This window comes from Myxine glutinosa, chromosome 10, assembly GCF_964187855.1.
Source record: "Myxine glutinosa chromosome 10, kmMyxGlut1.1, whole genome shotgun sequence".
Taxonomy (NCBI): Eukaryota; Metazoa; Chordata; class Myxini; order Myxiniformes; family Myxinidae; genus Myxine; species Myxine glutinosa.
The window spans coordinates 2,669,378-2,688,490 of record NC_136270.1 but is presented as its reverse complement, the minus strand read 5'-3'; the positions used below and the strand labels follow the sequence as shown (position 1 = coordinate 2,688,490).

Genomic DNA, 19,113 nt, shown 5'->3' with positions numbered 1-19,113 from the left:
AACAACAACTGCAACTCAACCACCACAATGGCAACACTACTACTACTACTACTACTACAACTGCAACTCAACCACCACAATGGCAACACTACCACTACTACTCCTCAACCACAATAATGGCAACACCCCCACTACTACTACTACTACTACAACTGCAACACTACCACTACTACTCCTCCTCCTCAACCACCACAATGGAAACACTACTACTACTACTACTACTACTACTACTACGAGTGGACCACGTGCACGAAGACACCATTTATCCCTTCACTTCGGAGCAAGGAGTCAATGATGTGAGTGAAGAACGCACAGCTATATTGAAATACAAGATTCAAACAACAACGTTTCAAATCCCAATTATCCCACCACGTGCTGCCGGGACACAATTCATCGCTGTAATTAAATAAATCGACGCACACAACGTGTCGAAGCGTCCGACTCCGACCTCTCCTGTACGTACGACGTAAAGAACCGACGCACACAGCACACACAAAGCGCGGACACGACTTCGCCGGGTCCACGAACCACACCGGCGGATGTACGGACTCGTACCGATGGGATCTAGCACTAGGGGGGGCGAGGGGGCGCCGAGGGTAGGACAAGGTCAGAGCGACAGGGGAGACGCTTGCCCTTCCCTCCCCGAAACAGTCACCCACCATCTCGATGATCTTCGTCTTCTTGTCCCTTCCCTTCATGGTGTTCAGGACGTACTGGGCGAGGAGGGCACCGCCGAACAAGGCGACGAGACCGGCGCTGGCTGTGGCCCCCAGACGAATAGCCGTGCCTCTCTCCATCATGCCGGCTAGGGGGCGCTGCAGCCCGCGCTACCGGTTGTTGTTCAACAACAAATCAACAATTCCGTTTTGCCGCCATTTCGCACTCGTTTTGTCCGAACCTTATCTGGGATTCCACCGATCGCAAGTTTCACACAAAATCCCGTTATAAGTGATTATAGAGCAGGACGTGATAATGACCGGATTCAGGAACTTCATGGTGGTTGACTAGCCGCGCAACGTTTCAAAACAATTAATTTATATCGCATCTCAATGATCGACAAGAGTGCAGACCGATAGGATAGCCGGCTTTAAACACCCCCATCGATGAAGCGCCTGCTGCCCCTAAAGCACGTAGGACCTCCCGCCAGGAACGTGCCAGATATGACGACGTTTGGGGACAGTTAATTTGGGTTTCAGCTGTTTCTGTAGATCGGGATGCAACAAAACGGTGATTTCATTTGGTGCGACTAAAACCAACGTAATCCGAAACAGATATTTAGTCCTCCAACATGGCGGAGCCAAATTTGCGTGTCTCGAAGCTTTCAACGGAGAAATAAAACAAGTTGAGGGTTCGTCTGCATATTATGTGTAACAACAAAGGTGTAGACTGTAGACTATACGGAGTATAAATGTATAATAGGAGAGAATATTACTGACTGATTGACACCCTACCTATACACCGCCTAAATCCCGTTCATGAATGCGAAACGTGTATTTAGTCCTCCAACATGGCGGAGCCAAATTTGCGTGTCTCGAAGCTTTCAACAGAACAAAACAAGCTGAGGGTTCATCTGTATATTATGTGTAACAAAAAAGGTCTAAACTATAGAGAGGATAATGGAGAAGAATACTATTGACTGAACAACGCTACCTATACACCGCCCAAACTCGGTCCTGGAAATTGGCGTTCAATGTAATGTTGTTGCCATAGGATTGCGCCTGCGCAGTGCGTCTTAGCAGAACGTGTTCATTACTCCTTTTCATCTCCCACTTCTACGAGCTTTCTTATAACTGCATCGACTGTGTTCGCCTTCATTTTAAGTAGGTTCACACTTACTAATGACGCACCTGCTTTCGCTTTGTATTTAAGGTGGTTTTCTTTTTTTATCTATTGACCTGAGACTCCGTAAAGACTCGCTTGAAGCCTTAATTTACCTTTGCCCAGTTCAATAATTTCGAACCGTACATCCTGAATGAGCTGGACACACAGCAGCTGTGCGGTATGTGCTTATTTCGTACTTTGGTGCGATAGTGGTTCCATTCTGAGCTGGGATCTCGTACTTTGGTGCCAAATATGATTATGAAGTAGTGGTGCTCGGAGGTGTCTGGAGAGAAGATCAAGATAAACAAGCGTTACGCCTAGCCTAGGTCCCCCGTCGGGGAAGTGATGTGAGTTGACAAAGTGGAAGACGCAGAAAACATGCTATGATATGATATTTCGCTCAACGTTCAGACATACATGGAGGCGGCCATCTTGGATTTTGACGTGGCGACCCAATGTTCAATAGCGTTCTTCCTTATGCCTAGATACACCCACACACCAGATTAGAAGTTGGTACTTCGCTTATTTTTCAAGATATTCCGCTCACAAGGTTCAGATATATATATGGTGGCGGCCATCTTGGATTTTGACGTGGCGACCCAATTTTCAATAGCGTTCTTCCTTATGCCGAGATACACCCACACACCAAATTAGAAGTTGGTACTTCACTTATTTTTCAAGATATTCCACTCACAAGGTTCAGACTTACATGGCGGCGGCCATCTTGGATTTTGACGTGGCGACCCAATTTTAAACAGCGTTCGTCCTTGTGCCGAGATACACCCACACACCAGATTAGAAGTTGGTACTTCGCTTATTTTTCGAGATATTTCGTTCACAAGGTTCAGACTTACATGGCGGCGGCCATCTTGGATTTTGACATGGCGACCCAATTTTAAACAGCGTTCGTCCTTGTGCCGAGACACACCCACACACCCGATTAGAAGTTGGTACTTCGCTTATTTTTCGAGATATTTCGTTCACAAGGTTCAGACATATATATGGTGGCGGCCATCTTGAATTTTGACGTGGCGACCCAATTTTCAATGGCGTTCTTCCTTATGCCGAGATACACCCACACACCAAATTAGACGTTGGTACTTCGCTTATTTTTCAAGATATTCATCTCACATGGTTCAGACATACATGGCGGCGGCCATCTTGGATTTTGACGTGGCGACCCGATTTTAAATAGCGTTCTTCCTTATGCCGAGATACACCCACACACCAAATTAGAAGTTGGTACTTCACTTATTTTTCAAGATATTCATCTCACAAGGTTCAGACATACATGGCGGTGGCCATCTTGGATTTTGACGTGGCGACCCAATTTTCAATAGCGTTCTTCCTTATGCCTAGATACACCCACACACCAGATTAGAAGTTGTTACTTCGCTTATTTTTCCAAGATATTCATCTCACAAGGTTCAGACATACATGGCATGGCATCAGACATACATGGCGACGGCCATCTTGGATTTTGACGTGGGTTGCACCCACACACCAAATTTGAATGCGGTCCTTCGCTTACGCACGCACGCATGCACACACGCAAACACGCCCGCACGCACACACGCACGCACGCACGGACACACGGATGGAGGGGAAAGCCATAGTCCCCCTTTCGCTACGCTGTGCGACGGGGGACAATAATGAAGGGGGCGAGGAATATTTGCTTTATTTATTTATTTATTTATTGTGTTGCTGTATTTATTTATTTACTTACTTATTTATTCATTCCCAGAAAGAAAGTGTACCAGGTTAACACATACTACATAGTGCAGTACATATTTATTACATGCAGCACAAGTACATAGCAGTGTACATGAATTACAAGGATATGACTAAATGATGAACTAGAATGATACTCGGTAGACAGCATACCTTCCTCTACCAGGCTGAACGGTTTACGTTTTGTATCCCACAGATCTGGATTCAAACCTGAACCAAAGTCAAATCGGCTTGTTCCTGTCACCAATCCAACTCATCCACCAAGTCTCCGAATCCGTCCACAACTGTTTGAGATATCCTGATCACAAACAAACAGACAGGGGTGAAGACATAACCTCTGCCCACCTTCCGAGGTAATTAGGCAATCCTCTATGTGGGTAAAGCCTCCTGGTGTTGCCTTAACGGTTATGGTGCCTGACTTGAGATCTTAGGTTCCTGAGGTTGAGCCCCTGTCAGGCCCTTGAATTAACACCAGGTGGTTTGACTCAACCTGTCATCCTTCCAAGGTCGGCAAAATGAACACCAGGTGACTGGTTATGGAGAGGCAATGCATCAGCAGCAGCCGCCATAGGCTGCACACGAACCACCACCTACGTATGTACGTCTTTAAATTAAAAAAAACACAGCTCAACCAATCTTCACCAAATTTTTCACAGTGCTGGATTAGGTCATGGGAACACACCTCCCCCAACCCACAAGAGAGGAGACGACTTGCAATTTTCACATGCACACGTGGAACAGTGCAAATGGTCAACTGACCACATGGCACAAAGTATTTGCCCACCTCGCCAATATCCGACCCCATTACCCCAGGCTGCTCCTGCAGGGAGCGGGTGTTTCTTTTTCCCCAAATCGACCATTTGGAAGAAAATATTTGTCACGTGCACTCCGCACAGGTGTGGCTAAGCCCGGATAACCGAGCGGTCATTGGCCAAATTTAATGAAATGTAACAGCTAGCATGTGGTTGGATGGTAGAGGATGATGGGGTTGAGCTTGAAAGTGGTTGGATGTCAATGAAAGCTAGTCTGTTGGGAGCCGTTGGTGAGGTATGTGGATGGACAAAAGGACCACCGAGGCACTCGGAAACATGGTGGTGGGATGATGAAGTTGGAAAGAGGATTGACAAGAAGAGGAAGAAGTTCAAGGAGTGGCAGAAGGCGAAGGGTACGGGAGCAGAAACAGCAGAGCATGAAAGTTATAAGGCAGCCAAGAAGGCTGCAAAGAAAGAGGTAGCAAAGGCGCAGGAGGCATGAAGGAAAATGTTCGGAGAACGCTTGGATTCGGAAGAGGGTCAGAGAGCAGTATTCAGGATTGCAAAGCAGATAGCGAAAGAGAGGTGTGATGTGATGGGGGTGAGTTGCTTGAAGGATGAAGTGGGACAAATCGTTGTGGACCCAGATGGAATTAAAGGAAGATGGAAAAGATATATGGAAATGCTGTTGAATACAGAAAATGAATGGGATGGCAACATAGAGAGTAACCCAGTTTTAGGACCGGCAGAGAAGATAACTGAGAAGGAAGTTGAGGAAGCGATAAAAGCAATGAAGAGTAGAAAAGCGGGAGGGCCGACGGGAGTTGTGGGAGATATGTTGAAGGCAGCAGGAAGTTGGGGTGTGAAGAGAATGACAGAGATCTGTAATCTGGTGGGGAAAGAAGGCCGCATTCCAGTGGCTTGGGAACTGAGTACCCTCATCCCTCTATACAAGGGGAAAGGTGACCCTCTAGAGTGTGGCTCGTACCGAGCGATAAAGTTATTGGAGCATGGAATGAAGGTATTGGAAAGGGTGTTGGAGAGGAGGATAAGGAAGAAAGTGAAGATCAACGAAATGCAGTTTGGATTTATGCCAGGAAGAGGAACGACAGACGCGCTTTTTATTGTGAGGCAGTTGCAGGAGAAGTACATGGAGAAGAGGAAGAAGTTGTTTCTTGGGTTTGTTGATCTGGAGAAAGCATTCGATAGGGTTCCACGCAAAGTATTGACATGGGCAATGAGGAAGTTAGGAGTGGAGGAATGGTTGATCAGAGTAGTGATGGCAATGTACAGGGTGTCTCAAAATAGATGGAACCCATTAACATGATAATAATTTATTACTCAGACAGCCTGGTGTCAGACAGACAGCCTGACAGTTGGTCAGACAGCCTGGTGTTGGGCTAGCGGCTAGGGTGCCAGCTTAGGATTCTAGGATCCTGGGTTCGAATCTCGGTAGATCGCTGAATTAATGCCAGGGGGGTTGACTCAGCCTGTCATCCTTCCGAGGTCGGCAAATTGACTACGGTAATTCCCTGCTTGTCGTAAAAGGCGACAAAAAGGGTTGGTGGCAGGAAGGGCATCCGGCCGTAAAACATTGCTTCAAAAAGGGGAACAACAACCACGGTGCCCGAAAAAGGCCAACACCCGCTTTGCGGGGAAAAATGGCCTCTAAGGTGTTTTTTTTTGTTTTTTTTTACTCAGACAAGAAACTCCAAAAAATATTACATTTCCTGGAAGCTGATATGATAACAATTAAAAAACTGAAGATTTGAGGTCTCTAGCTCAAAGGATACATTTATTAGAGCACATGTTCCAAATGACCGCCTTTGCGCCTTAGACGCACTTGAAGCCGACGAGCGAAGTTGTCAATCACCCTGACACACTCTTCCTTCCTGATGGCACGAATCTTCTGGGTGATGGCCACTTTCAGTTCAGAAATGGATTGAGGACGATTCTCATACACGTGGTCCTTCAAGAACCCCCAGAGATAAAAAATCTGGGGGGTTCAGATCGGGTGAATGCGGAGACCACTCCGGTTCGCGGAGCCTGCTGATCAGCCGATCAGGGAATCGGTGGTCCAGCCACTCCATCGTGATGTTGGCTGTATGTGGAGTTGCCCCATCTTGTTGGAACCATTGCACATCTCGATTCACGCCACGACGTCTCCCAAGTCCCCTCCAGAACTTGTTGAGCACCACAATGTAATGCTCCTTTGTGACAGTGACTGCCTCCTCGTCTGCGTCTTCAAACCAAAACGGTCCGATTATGCCATGTTTTGAGATGGCCACCCAGGCCGTGCATTTCACAGAGTGCAAGGGCCTCTGAAGCACCTCGTCTGGGGCTTGTGTGCCCCAGAACACATTGTTCTTGCTATTGACATGCCCACAGAGCAGGAAGTGTGCTTCGTCGCTGAACCAAACATCATCAAGAAAGTCAGGATCCTCTTCGATCTTGTTCTCGAACCACCGGCACATCACAACACGTTTTGCCATGTCAGCTGGTGTGAGTTTATACTTGATCTGGATCTTGTATGGGTATAGCTGAAGATCCTTGATCAAGATTCTTTGCACTGACGCACGTGAAAGACCCAGCTCTTGGCTACGTCTTCGGATGGACTTTTTCGGGCTCCTTCCGACAGAATGTCTCACCGCATTCACATTGTCAGGAGATCCTGCAGTCAGCTTCCTGCCACAACTGGGTGTTTCTGCCTTCTTGTTGAGGTTGTTTACTGATCCAGTGGCTTGAAATTTGTGTGCCCAACGATAAATTTGGTTTTTCTGGGGATAGTTGTTGAAGTTGAATTTCCTGCGAAATTTTGCTTGCACCGTTTTGAATGATTTCGTCTCCAAATAAGTAGTGACGCAAAATATTTTTTCCTCCTTTGTCCAAGGCATTTTGATTGATAAATTATTCGTTGTTATGGTCTCCTCTCTTCAAATCTGAAAAAAAAAGAACAAGAACATTAATATTGGCAGAATTATTAGCAGTGACATGGGTTCCATGTATTTTGAGACACCCTGTACAAAAGAGCGCGCACAGCTGTAAGGACGAAGGACGAGAACAGTGGTGAGTTTGAGGTGAAGGTGGGAGTGCATCAGGGGTCGGTACTAAGTCCACTACTATTTGTAGCTGTGATGGAGGTGCTGGCTCAGAACGTAAAGGAGGGTTTACCATGGGAGTTGTTGTATGCAGATGATCTGGTGTTGATTGCGGAAAGTATGGATGGACTGAAGGAAAAGATGAACAAGTGGAAGGAATGTATGGAGACAAAAGGTCTGAAGGTGAATATCGGAAAGACGAAGGTGATGGCAAGTGGTAAAGCATGTGGTGAGGTGGAAAGAACTGGGAAGTGGCCCTGTGCTGTGTGCAGGAAGGGTGTCGGAGTGAACTCCATTCAATGTACAATGTGCGCTGAGTGGGTTCATCAAAAATGTAGTGGTCTGAGAGGGTCATTAACCAGTGTGGCAGCTACATTCAAATGTAAGGTGTGCACAGAGGGAGCTGCAGATGGAGGAAATGTTGAGTTGGATCTTGGAGACGGCGTGAAGCTGGAAGGTGTGAAAACCTTTTGCTACCTCGGAGACATGCTGAATGGAGAAGGTGGATCAGACTCGGCAACGGTTGCTTGAGTGAGATGTGCATGGAAGAAGTTTCGGGAACTGAGTGGCATGCTGATGAGGAGGGTAGTGTCGTTGAAGCTGAAGGGAAAAGTGTATGCTGCATGTGTGAGAAGTGTTATGATTTATGGGAGCGAGACATGGGTAATGAACGTAGAGCAGCAACGAAGGTTGGAAAGGGTGGAAATGCGAATGGTTCGATGGATGTGCGGAGTATCGTTGAGAGAGAGGAAGACAAATGATGAATTGCGAAAAATGATGGGAATAGAGCCTGTGATTGATGTTGTGAAGAGGAACAGGTTGAGATGGTTTGGTCATGTGTTGAGGAAGGATGAAAGTGACTGGTTGAGAAGAGTGATGGAAATGAATATAGAAAGAAGTAGAGGACGGGGAAGACCGAGAAAGACTTGGCCAAAGATGGTGGAAGAAGAAATGTGGGCAAGGGGGTTAACAAGGAGAGATGCAGAAAATAGGGCAAGATGGATAAGATTGTCATGGGGACCGCAAGGCTAACCCCCGCTCTAGCAGGGAAAATGGCCTTAAAATGCATGTTGTTGTTGTTGTTGTTGTTATAACAGCTAGCATGATGGCAGGAAGAGGAGACGACTCCATACTATTGACTTAACAAAATATTTAATCGTAAAAATGGTGACAATTAAACAACACAGAAATAATCAATGACTTAATTCAACAAATAACCACATTTGAACAAGGACACAAATCATGATGGAGTGCTGACGAGATCGATGAACACTGACACGTAATGGTCACTTAAAACTAGTGCCACAAACATGGCGCCAACAAAGGATGGGTTTGAAGTAGATGTGGTTTGCAAATGAATAAGTAAACCTGAACTTGGGGAAATTAAATGGCGTCTCTTCCCATGCTGACGGGTTGGTTCTGGTACACCAAGCTAAAATGGGGATGTGATGGCTGGTGCTGATAAGCAGCGAGAATGAATCTAACTTGTGCTCTGTGGTAAACCGGCCACCACTCTCTCTCTCTCACACCACCAATGACTGCAGGCTTTCCTCTTCTTTTTCTTCCTTCTTGTAACTCTGCCTGCAGACCTTCATCCTCTTCTTTTTTTATCCACTTCTTTCTCTTCGTATCCCTTTTATAACCAGCCAATTAAATGGCCTTAAAACGATCATTCATTCATTTTCATTCTATGCCAGTCAAACCAGGCCCAAGCGGCTTGGCGGGGATGGAGAATGGTGTTTGGATTTGAGAGGGGGAGGGTATAATCACACAAAGGATGGGGGTATATGGGTATATCCAGGCTTCGGGGACTGGAGTTTGATTTACAGATGGCCTCACAGGCAGTTAAGCCTGGTGTTGACGTAGCGGTTAGGGTGCCAGCTTGGGATCCTAGGATCCTGGGTTTGAATCCCGGTTGATCGCTGAATTAATGCCAGGGGGTTGACTCAGCCTGTCATCCTCCCGAGGTTGGCAAATTGAGTACCAGTTCACTGTGTCGCAAGAGGTGACTAACATGGTTGGCGGCAGGAAGGGCATCCGGCCACAAAACATTGCTTCAAAAAGGGGACCAGGGTGCCAAAAAAGGCCAACCCCTGCTCTGTGGGGAAAAATGGCCTCTAATGGTGGTTCTTCTTTCTTTCTCACATGTGTGCTTACAAAGCTCTGCCCCACCAGGGCAAAGCAGATGCCACAAAACATGTCGCGGTGTTTTCTGTAGTAATTATACACCGCCCGAGATCATCCACCCTTTCCCATGCACGTAACAATATTTTACCAAATGTGCGATCTTGCTGTCTCTTTTAATTTTTAAGTGTGATGCCAAATATTCACAAAATGCTGTCTTGCATTACTTTTTCCTTTTTTGACAACATAAGTGAGACGTGGAGAGTTAGAAGAAGAAGCACTCCTTTCACATCTTCAGACACATAGGGCTGCCTCAGCAGTTTATGTTTGGCTAGGGGGCACAATCCTGGATGGGTTGGCACTCTGACGCAGGATACTTATTCTTCCCAGGAAACTGGTACTCATTTTTCCGGCCTCGGAAGGGTGACAGCCTGAGTCAATCCACCTGGTATGAATTCAACAGCATGACAGGGGCTCGAACTTCGGCCTAAATATCTTAAACCAGCCACCTTAACCATTAAGTCAACACAAGGCTTGTGGAGAGTTAAGTATAATAAATAATGTTTCGAATTCCATATGGATAGGAAGGGTGGGGTGTGGAGGGTAGGAGACATTAGGGCTAGTGAAAAGCCTTTAGAGGGGCACATGACCTCTGCCTAAAACGCTTGCTTTCCTCAGTGTTTTGTCTAAACTAGCAGAGTACCCACCCTACGGGCGATCTTGTTCGAAGCATGCAACACATTCTTCTGACACATACCTTTGTTTGGATGGTGTATAGGCAACTGACAGCTCTCTCAATCGCTCTCAGGAAAAAAAACAAAAAAAAAAACTTGTGTTACTTGCATGAATCAAAAACATGCCTACTGTTTATAATTCAAAACACCTCACTACCCTGGAAAACGTGGGGACAGGAATACTGTACTTTAAAGGGTGGGGACTTGTAATACCCTCTCCCACCTGGAGGTGGCGCTACACGATACACATTTACATAGAAAATTTGCTTACCTTCTCATGCTTAGCATGGCTGAATGTAATCAGGCCAGAACTGGAGGAGAAGTAACATGACAAACAAACAAACACTGGTCCATGAATTACAGTAAGGATTCTATTGAGATTACAAACATTGTCCATCAGAGTCGATGTTAAAACTGCCTGTTTGTCTGCTATGATTCACTTGTAGACTTTAAAGATCTCACATTAACCTTTAAGAAGAGTCAGCCACTGTGTGCCAGTACCTTATATTCAGGTACTTATAAATTATTGGCCTGGTTGAGGGATGCTTCAGAGGCACCCTACCTGTACAGCGTGTCTTGTCGGCTTTGTAATTTACTATAAGGGAGCCGTTTGTCTGTGTCCACATTTTTCTCAGAGATGGCCGAACAGATCTTTGTCAATTCTTCAGATGTTCATCAGAATGCCGGGAAGTGTTTTAGGAAAAAATTAATATAAAATAAAAAATGGAAATTTTTGAAAAAAAACTTGGATTGTTTTGGATTGCTTTTTTAATCACTCTATCGTGCCTATGCAATGGAAATGTAATATTAAATGATCCCTGAACCCATTCCTAAGTGGGTGTGGGGAGGTGTTTTAGGCACACACAAAATAAAAATAACAAAATCTGATTGCCAACATGATTAAAACAGCACCGGGGAAACGCTGGGTAACCTGGCCAGTCATTTATAATCAAGGTGTGAGTTGTCTCTTTTTGCCTTCTTCTACCATGAGACATACATGTGCAAATGCAATGGAGATTATGATAATGTTCGTTTTTAAAGTATGACTAGTGCACGAGTCAATGAAAAAGTGGAATTAAACTTGAGCTTAATGCGCGCAATTCCCACCATACGATCACCTCGTGTGTTACAGGACGTCACGCTGTCAATCTGATCATGTCATTGTTCAAGGCCCGGGAATGGTGGTCTTGTTCTATAGGCCAACAGGAGGAATTTGACCATGGTTGCTTGTGTGTAAGCAATATTGACAACAGCACGTCTGGGCAAGGTCAGTGTACTAACCGTGCTCTTTAAAATGTCAAATGTTTTAATGGCTCCATTAAATGAGCAATCTACATCAAAATGTTTAATGTACGTCATCCAAAGACAAGAGATTGCCTCTCAAGCAATCCATAATTGTCAACGGACGAAAAAGAAAGCTTATCGATGGAACGATCAATGGTGGGGCCTCTCCAATATTGAGCCAAAGGTGGATAACATTGTAAACAAGAGAAAAATGACCGCAGTGTAGTCACCAGCTGCGACGTGTAGAATCATGAGGATATCCGTTGCAATATGCGCCACCAAATTCGACCAGTCATTAAATTATACGCATGCACTGGTGTCTTTTTGTCTTTCAGCTAAATTTATTCTGGTTTCTTCAAACAAATCGCGATTTTAGTCCGCGATGTTCTTACCTCATACCAACGCACGTCCGAGTGTATGCGCATGCGCTATTCAAAAAGGCACCCCAACAACAAGAACAACAACGCGGTCCTCTCATAGAGCTGCTCGTCGCAGCTAAAAACAAAACCTTTTACCTATTATATTAGTTGATAATTGAGGAAGAAGAACCTTCCCAGGAGAAAAAGAAGAAGAAGAAGAATGATTTATTTTTGTGGCATTTAACAGGAAAATATTTTCAGGCATGCTGCATTCAGTGTCACTGTTGGTTTTAAACATTGACTTTAATTATCCGGTAACTTTTTTAATACAAAGGTATTGACCCATGGAGTCGGTGAATGCCAAAAGGCAACAATTAAATACAAATTCCCAAAAGGTATAGGGGAATGAACATACACATGGAGGAAAGGAGGAATAAAAAAAATTAAAAAGTGACATTGGCCCTGAGGACAACAGAATGGGAAACAATCAGCGTGTGTAGAAGAGATTGTGGATGTGCATGGGAATTGGTGCATGAGACATTGAAGGGCAGCGTATTTGAAAGGATTAAAGTGGGGAGTTGGAGACAATAGACACAAGGAGAGATTCCACAATTGGGAGAATAAGGGGAAGAATGAATGTTGGTGGAGAGCCAGTCTGGACTTTGGGAGGGTGAGCATGTGACGGTTGCTTGAGGAAAGTGCACGATCTGGTGTGGCAATTGGAGGGTATAGGTCTGAGAAGGCAGGAGGAGCAAGGTCAGATGTAAGCTTGTATAAAATAGAGAGTTCACTGAATTTACACTGGTGGGAGTGACTGTCCTTGAGAATCCACCTCCTGACTTGAGATTAAAATGGTGCAGAAGGCCTTTTTTTGACTGCCTCAAGAGGAGCAAGGTGGGAAGCAGGAGCACCAGCCCAGAGTGAGGAGCCATACTCAATGGTGATCCATATGAAAGTCTTGTCCACCATGACGTGCTCAGTGCAGCTCAGGAATGAAGAATACCCAGATGGAAACTGGCCTTTGATGTCAATTTCATGATATTGAAGGAACTGAAGGAACTGCGCTCCAACGCGAGTCGAAAGAATTGACGCGACCAAAGACGGAATTCGTCCGAGTTGCTTTATTGAAACAAAACAGCTCAGGTATTCTGACAAGCCCGTTTATCGGGCAGCAATATATATACACATTTATGTCGGGAAGTTTGCCCGGCAAAAGCTATACCGGGCATGCCCGGGTATCAAGGGCGAGCCTTGGAAAGGCGAGTCTGGACCTGCCCGGGCGTGTTTGGCTGCGGCCTGGCAAGTCGAGGCTGGGCGTGCCCGGGCGCTCTGGGCGAGCACTGGAAAGGCGATAGCGGGCATGCCCGGACGCTCTGGGCGAGCCCTGGAAAGGCGATAGCGGGCATGCCCGGACGCTCTGGGCGTGCCCTGGAAAGGCGATAGCGGGCATGCCCGGACGCTCTGGGCGAGCCCTGGAAAGGCGATAGCGGGCATGCCCGGACGCTCTGGGCGAGCCCTGGAAAGGCGAGAGCGGGCATGCCCGGGAAAGACGAGACCGGGCGTGCCCGGGAGGTTCGGGCGTGCCCGGGAACAGTGAGTCCGGGCATGACCGGGAGAGGCGCGTCTGGCCGTGTTCTGGCCGGTGCAAGGCGATTATGTACATCCAGCGGTAACCGCTACAATATGATCTTTCCACTAAAAGTTATGGTTGATCATGAGGCGTTGGAGTTCCAGGGATTGCACCTCTCCCAGTGGCTGTCCAGAGAAGTGGATTGGATAATTTGATTGCCGATTATTTTGAAGTGACGATGGGAGAGCGTGACTTGCCGACATTAAACATAATGTTCCAAGTAGGTGACGAGCACATTGTCCTGTCGAGCTCTGAGAAATATGTATTCAGCAGCAGGCAGCCATCAAAGTGACAACTAGGAAATTGAGATTAAAGGTGACAAGTTATGGCAAACGGCGAGGATGGGGTTATAACAGGAAGTATGCGATACTGCGTTGGGAATGGATGAAGGATTTAACATTGCATTATATCCATCTATATCTGTAACATAACTAGAACTGCACTCGGAAGAGTGCAAGCCTGAACAGTTTACGTTTTTGTATCCCACTGATAGGCCGGATCTGCATCCGGACATAAACTGAAATCAAATTAGCTTGTTCTTGTCACCTAACGAACTCATCTACCTAGTTTTTTACATAATCCATCCACAACATTTTGAGATATCATGCTATAGGTCCTATATCGTTTTTGGCCCCATCTCTCAATGGTGAAGAATCACTTAAAATTAAGGCATCGGGATCCGGATCTTCACCAAAATCGAACCAATTGGTCCAAAATCAACACATCCAACCTGTCCACCTAATTTTGTCCGAATCCTTCTATAACTTTTTGAGATATCCTGCTCACAGATAGACAAACTGACAGGGGTGAAAACAACCAACGTCCACCTTCGGTGGCGGAGGTAATCCGAAAAACAATCTCCTATCCTCACCTATTCTGCTGTACAAATCCACATCCCACCAACACTATTCCGTAGTCTGCAGCGGCTTATCCCTGCTGACCTGGGAAGGAACGGAGGCTGGTTTAAGACTTGGAACATCATCAATCCATCCCGGCAGATCTCACATTCTCAACCTGTCTCTCCAGAAGCATCATCGAATGAACACACCTATTTATTTCCACAAGCAATCACAGGAAGTGGTTCATTCCCTCAAGCTTTTCTACCTCAGCATTAGTGACGACCTCTACGGACAGACCATTTATCAAAGCTGGCTTCCAACGCCAACTGTAAAGTGGGAATTCCCCATCTTGCCAAGTACTTATTTGTTCAATCTGAACTTCTCACAGCCTACAAGTTCTTTGTCCATCACTCAATAATGTACTGCGGTTCCCTGACACTCCTGCTTCACACCCGACTCTTCCGGATGCTGCGGATCCAAAGCTCTCAACCACATTGGCATCACTTGCAAAGAATCAGAAGAACAGGGCCTAATGTTGCGCTCTCATCGCAGATAGGTTGGTGGCATTTCTGCTTTCTGTTCCCTCTCCTAGGATGTTGTTTTCTCTGCTCTTTTGCACCCCTATTACTCCTCAGTGTCTGCAGGTCAAATACATTCCTCCATGAACCCCATCCTTGCGAAACCCCTAAAATCCACACTTACCACTTACCTGTCTTTTCTTCCAATTGTGAAACCTACTTGTAGGCTACTACCTTTCCTTCCCTCTTCACTTTTCCACCTCCTATTTGGACCTTCTTTTGTAGTGTCCCCATGCTGTTCCACACCTCACTGTTAGTGCATTACCTTCTACCCTCTGCTATCCCTGTCTTCCATGAGCCTAAGACTTTATGTACACTAGTAAAAAGAAGAGGTAAGGATGATACAATCACTGTTTAATTTATGAATTCTGATATTCAAATGTCTCTTTATTTTGGGAATTGTTTCCAAACATGTCTGGGAGGCTGCCACGTAAAAGGCCAGGTATTCGACTGATGTGCCTTTTACAACACAACTTTGCTTGTTTTGTTTCGTTTTGTAACGTTCCCTCAAACTTCTTGTTGCAGATAAGATAATCATCGGAAGCTTTGCCGGACTTCTACGAGTGTTTCTTCCACAACCCTGTCAGCCCGGAACCACCTACAAGCCGAATGATCTCTTGTTAGAGCACCAGCTTGAGCAGGCTATTTTACAGATCACTTCCGGACGTTTTGTTTCGTGAGCATCTCAACAAATCCATCTCTTGTCAGTGTGTGTGTGTGTGTGTGTGTGTGTGTGTGTGTGTGTGTGTGTGTGTGTGTGTGTGTGTGTGTGTGTGTGTGTGTGTGTGTGTGTGTGTGTATGCGGGGGTAGGTGTATAATCAACTAAGCGTTTGCTTCTAAAATCAGCACAAGGCCTTTCCTTCTTTTTGTTTCTGATGTGTAAAGAATGGGGAAGATAAAGTCATTGGGAGACAAAGGTATAATCCCGCCCCACCTCCAAGCCCACCTCTTTCCAAATTTCCAGTTTATCCTTCCTAGGAGTTTGCTTCTGTGTACATCTTGTCTATTCCGTGCCTCCTCCCCTACCCATCATTCTTCCCCACATCCCTTAGTTGTGTCCAAATCTCCCTCCATTTTGTCCCTCCACCCTGCTGCTGATTTTTTGACAGTATTGTTCCTTTTGTTCTGTTGCATCCTGATCCATCTTTTGTTCTAGCTCTTCCACGAGTAAATCGCCTTTTCCAAAAAAAAGAAGCCCCTTTTGGATGAAATCTCGCCTGGCCATTGGGAGCGGGATCTATTGCGCTTAGGAGATTGGATTATTCATCTGTTAAATGGTAAAATTGGGTCCACGCTTATTGGCCTCAAATGTGGATTGCCAACAGGCTTTGCTCGGCAATCTTGTTGGCAATTCTGACGTGGTTGTTGCTTTTAGAGATGCCGATTCACACCAAATTAACCCGGCGGATATGGAGACCTTCTCGTGCCCTACCCGTCGGGCAGCTTGTTGGTCGTTGAAGACGGTCGTAACACTGTTGTCATGAGTGTGGATCAAACCCGAGAAGGGAACAACAGGTCCCCTCTAATCCAAATTAAAACGATTGGGTGTTAAATTAATTCCAAATTTAAATTAAAACAAAAGGATTTTTATTTATTTATAAAGGCGCTTTGGAGAGTAACGCCCATTTACCGATTGAGCAGGGGCACTTTTGGATGGACACCACAGTGGCCTCCGAGGAGATGGAGTTAGAGGGCCTGGTTGAGGGCGCAGTAGAGTCGCCTCCCCCGCCCGGTAGCCAGGAATCCTTCAGTAGCCCAGTGGTAGCAGACCAGTGTCACCACCGCAGCTGGACATCAGCCTGCAAATGGCGGCCATGATGGCCCAACGTATGGCTAAAATATATGCCAGCCAGGCCAAAATGGGAGCTGGTCAAGCTGAAATAAAGGCCAATGGAGTCAATCAGGACAAGATGGCAACTGACTTGCCTGACGCAAGGGCTTTACAATGACAGTTGGCCGAGCCAGATTAGTGGTTAATGCTGGTGGGCTTAATGTAGAACAAGGAATGAGGGTAGAACAGAGGGAATTAAAAGAAGAGATGGTGGAGAGTAGGCGCATAGATAAGTTAGAAAATGGACAGAGAGAAGTAGAACTCTGGAGGAGAGAGATAGCAGGGAGATTGGAAGAGATATCAACAGAAAAAGAGATAGAAGGCGTGGAGGAAGTGGCGCAAGGACGAGTCGGGTCTATGGGTGAGTGTCCCCCAACAGGGAGAGGACACAAGGGTGAAAGCACCGGATGAGTGGTACGACTGTCTGAAGGAGTCGGCGGTCTTTGCCAGGTGGGTGGACACCCCAAGGATGATGACAATTAGGAGGACCACATCCAGGTGACGGGAGACTGGATGGGGGCTCCTCCCAGTAGGGTTTGTGTGTTGGTGAGCACATGGATGTGTGCGGCTGAAGGCTCGTGCGAGAATGTGAGTATGGCCTGAATGGTGGCTTAGTTACAGTAGCATGGAAGGGAAGGAGAAAGAAAGAACGCCACCTGGGGAACCAGTAGGAACAGACCGGTTAGAGGTAGTGCCAGCACTGTGCCCATTTTTGATGAGGATCCATGACAATGCCCATTGGATAACTCTTTATAACATGGATATGTCGCAATGTTTGGATTTAAGACTTTAATGTATCACTTCCTGTCTGAGTCTTGTAATCTATACACTTTCATGGTGTCATGATAAGACGTAAATAAATGTGTTGATTTTGTTCTCTTGACCATAACCATTATGGTGTTATTGCCAATGGTACACATGATATTAAAAATGAAATTAATCGAATCACATGGTGATTTTGCAGTGGAACTGAGATGGTGTGCTTGGCGGTGCTACACCCTCAAAAGCTTGCCGTGTACAGATTCACAGGTAGGGTATTCGAGCTCCTTTCCTGGCCTGTGTGCATACTACTTTCAGATTTCTGGCAGGTTGAAGAGACACAAAGTAGATCATGTTATTGGGAGGTGCTTTAAAATGGAGTCTCATTACTGAGGTCATTACACCTGTAGAATTATTACTGATGCCAATTTTTTCAGGAAGTTTAACAACCTTGTGGTGATATTAAGAGTGATAAGGGACCGTGTATTGGAACGGATATTCATCTCCGCTCTTTCCCTTTCCTTCTATAAAGTACACATCAGAACTTTGTCTTCATTAATTAATTAATTAATAATTTTATTAATTTAGAGCGCATATGACACCGTTATTGAAGCCGAATCGTAAACACAACTCTAGATCACTGAGATGGCTCTGTTGAGATGCATTTTCATCCATTTTGTGTTGAAGAAGAGTAGAGATTATGTTATGATAGCGATGTGAAAAAGGAAATGCATGAAAGCAAGACCCTCAAAATATTCGGGATTTCCCGTGACGAAGATGAATGTCTAGACCTGTTATTTTCGCATCTCAGGTAGGCTGGTGACCTCTCTTATTCTACCGCCTCCTCTTTCGTCTTGCACCCTCTGCCCTCTGTTGGCTCCGTCCCTCCCAGGTTTCTGCAGGGCGCACATGCCCTGCCTGTAACCTCCTTGTTAAACTCTCAAAATCCAGGCTTACTGCACACCTACACTCATTTGTTCCTCTTTTCTCTCACTTGTCAAACACACTTCCCCAATCTGTTGAGTTCCATTCTTCCCTCCAGGGGTTCAACACAGCTGTTCCGCACTACCTCAGGTAACCCCGATCCATACTCGTGGTCTCTTCTAGCCCCAAATGACCCCATTCCCAAACACTCCTTCTTTCCAGGTTATTGTGATTTTTTTTTCTCTCTCTCTCTCTCTCTCTCTTTCTCTCTCTCTCTCTCTCTCTCTCTCTCTCTCTCTCTCTCTCTCTCTGTCTCTCTCTGTCTCTCTCTGTCTCTCTGTCTCTCTGTCTCTCTGTCTCTCTCTCTGTCTCTCTGTCTCTCTCACCTCTTTTCATTTATGAGTTGTCAGTGAACTTGTTCCTTTTCTGTTTCATCCATGCTTTCCCCTTCTTCTTCTTCTTGCTGTGTTTCATTCACTTTCTTTTCACCCCCACGTGTCCTCCTCAAGATCCCCTTGATGTCATTCTCATACTCTGCGGTTGCCATATTTCTTCCATTCCAATGTGTTACCTTCCATTCTGCCCTAGCTACTTCATGAACCTCGATCATGTAAATGCCACACATACGTATGGTGGTATTAAAAGTAA

At 45.8% G+C, this 19,113-nt stretch overlaps 3 protein-coding genes across 5 annotated transcripts in view; 1 reads left to right on the top strand and 2 right to left on the bottom strand.

Annotated features, from left to right (window-relative positions):
- Positions 1-1,285, bottom strand: part of NT5C3A (5'-nucleotidase, cytosolic IIIA) — a 75,706-nt gene extending 74,421 nt beyond the window's left edge. Inside the window, exon 1 of the mRNA XM_068127183.2 lies at positions 660-1,285. Coding sequence (XP_067983284.1) covers positions 660-800 — 141 coding nt within the window. The 5' untranslated portion in view covers positions 801-1,285. The remainder of the gene's footprint in view (positions 1-659) is intronic.
- The window catches only part of LOC137434292 (trafficking kinesin-binding protein 1), a 1,208,017-nt gene that overhangs the window by 957,732 nt on the left and 231,172 nt on the right, over positions 1-19,113 (bottom strand). The gene's annotated exons all lie outside the window — the stretch shown is intronic.
- The window catches only part of BBS9 (Bardet-Biedl syndrome 9), a 157,672-nt gene continuing 140,218 nt past the window's right edge, over positions 1,660-19,113 (top strand). For 2 of the 3 annotated variants that reach the window (XM_068127192.2, XM_068127193.2), the window contains exons 1-5: positions 1,690-1,820; positions 3,749-3,905; positions 11,393-11,527; positions 15,476-15,626; positions 17,747-17,811. In XM_068127192.2, coding sequence (XP_067983293.1) covers positions 11,416-11,527; positions 15,476-15,626; positions 17,747-17,811 — 328 coding nt within the window. In that variant the 5' untranslated portion in view covers positions 1,690-1,820; positions 3,749-3,905; positions 11,393-11,415. Of the gene's footprint in view, positions 1,821-3,748; positions 3,906-11,392; positions 11,528-15,475; positions 15,627-17,746; positions 17,812-19,113 lie in introns of all 3 variants that reach the window. The other variant, XM_068127191.2, reaches the window with a different exon arrangement.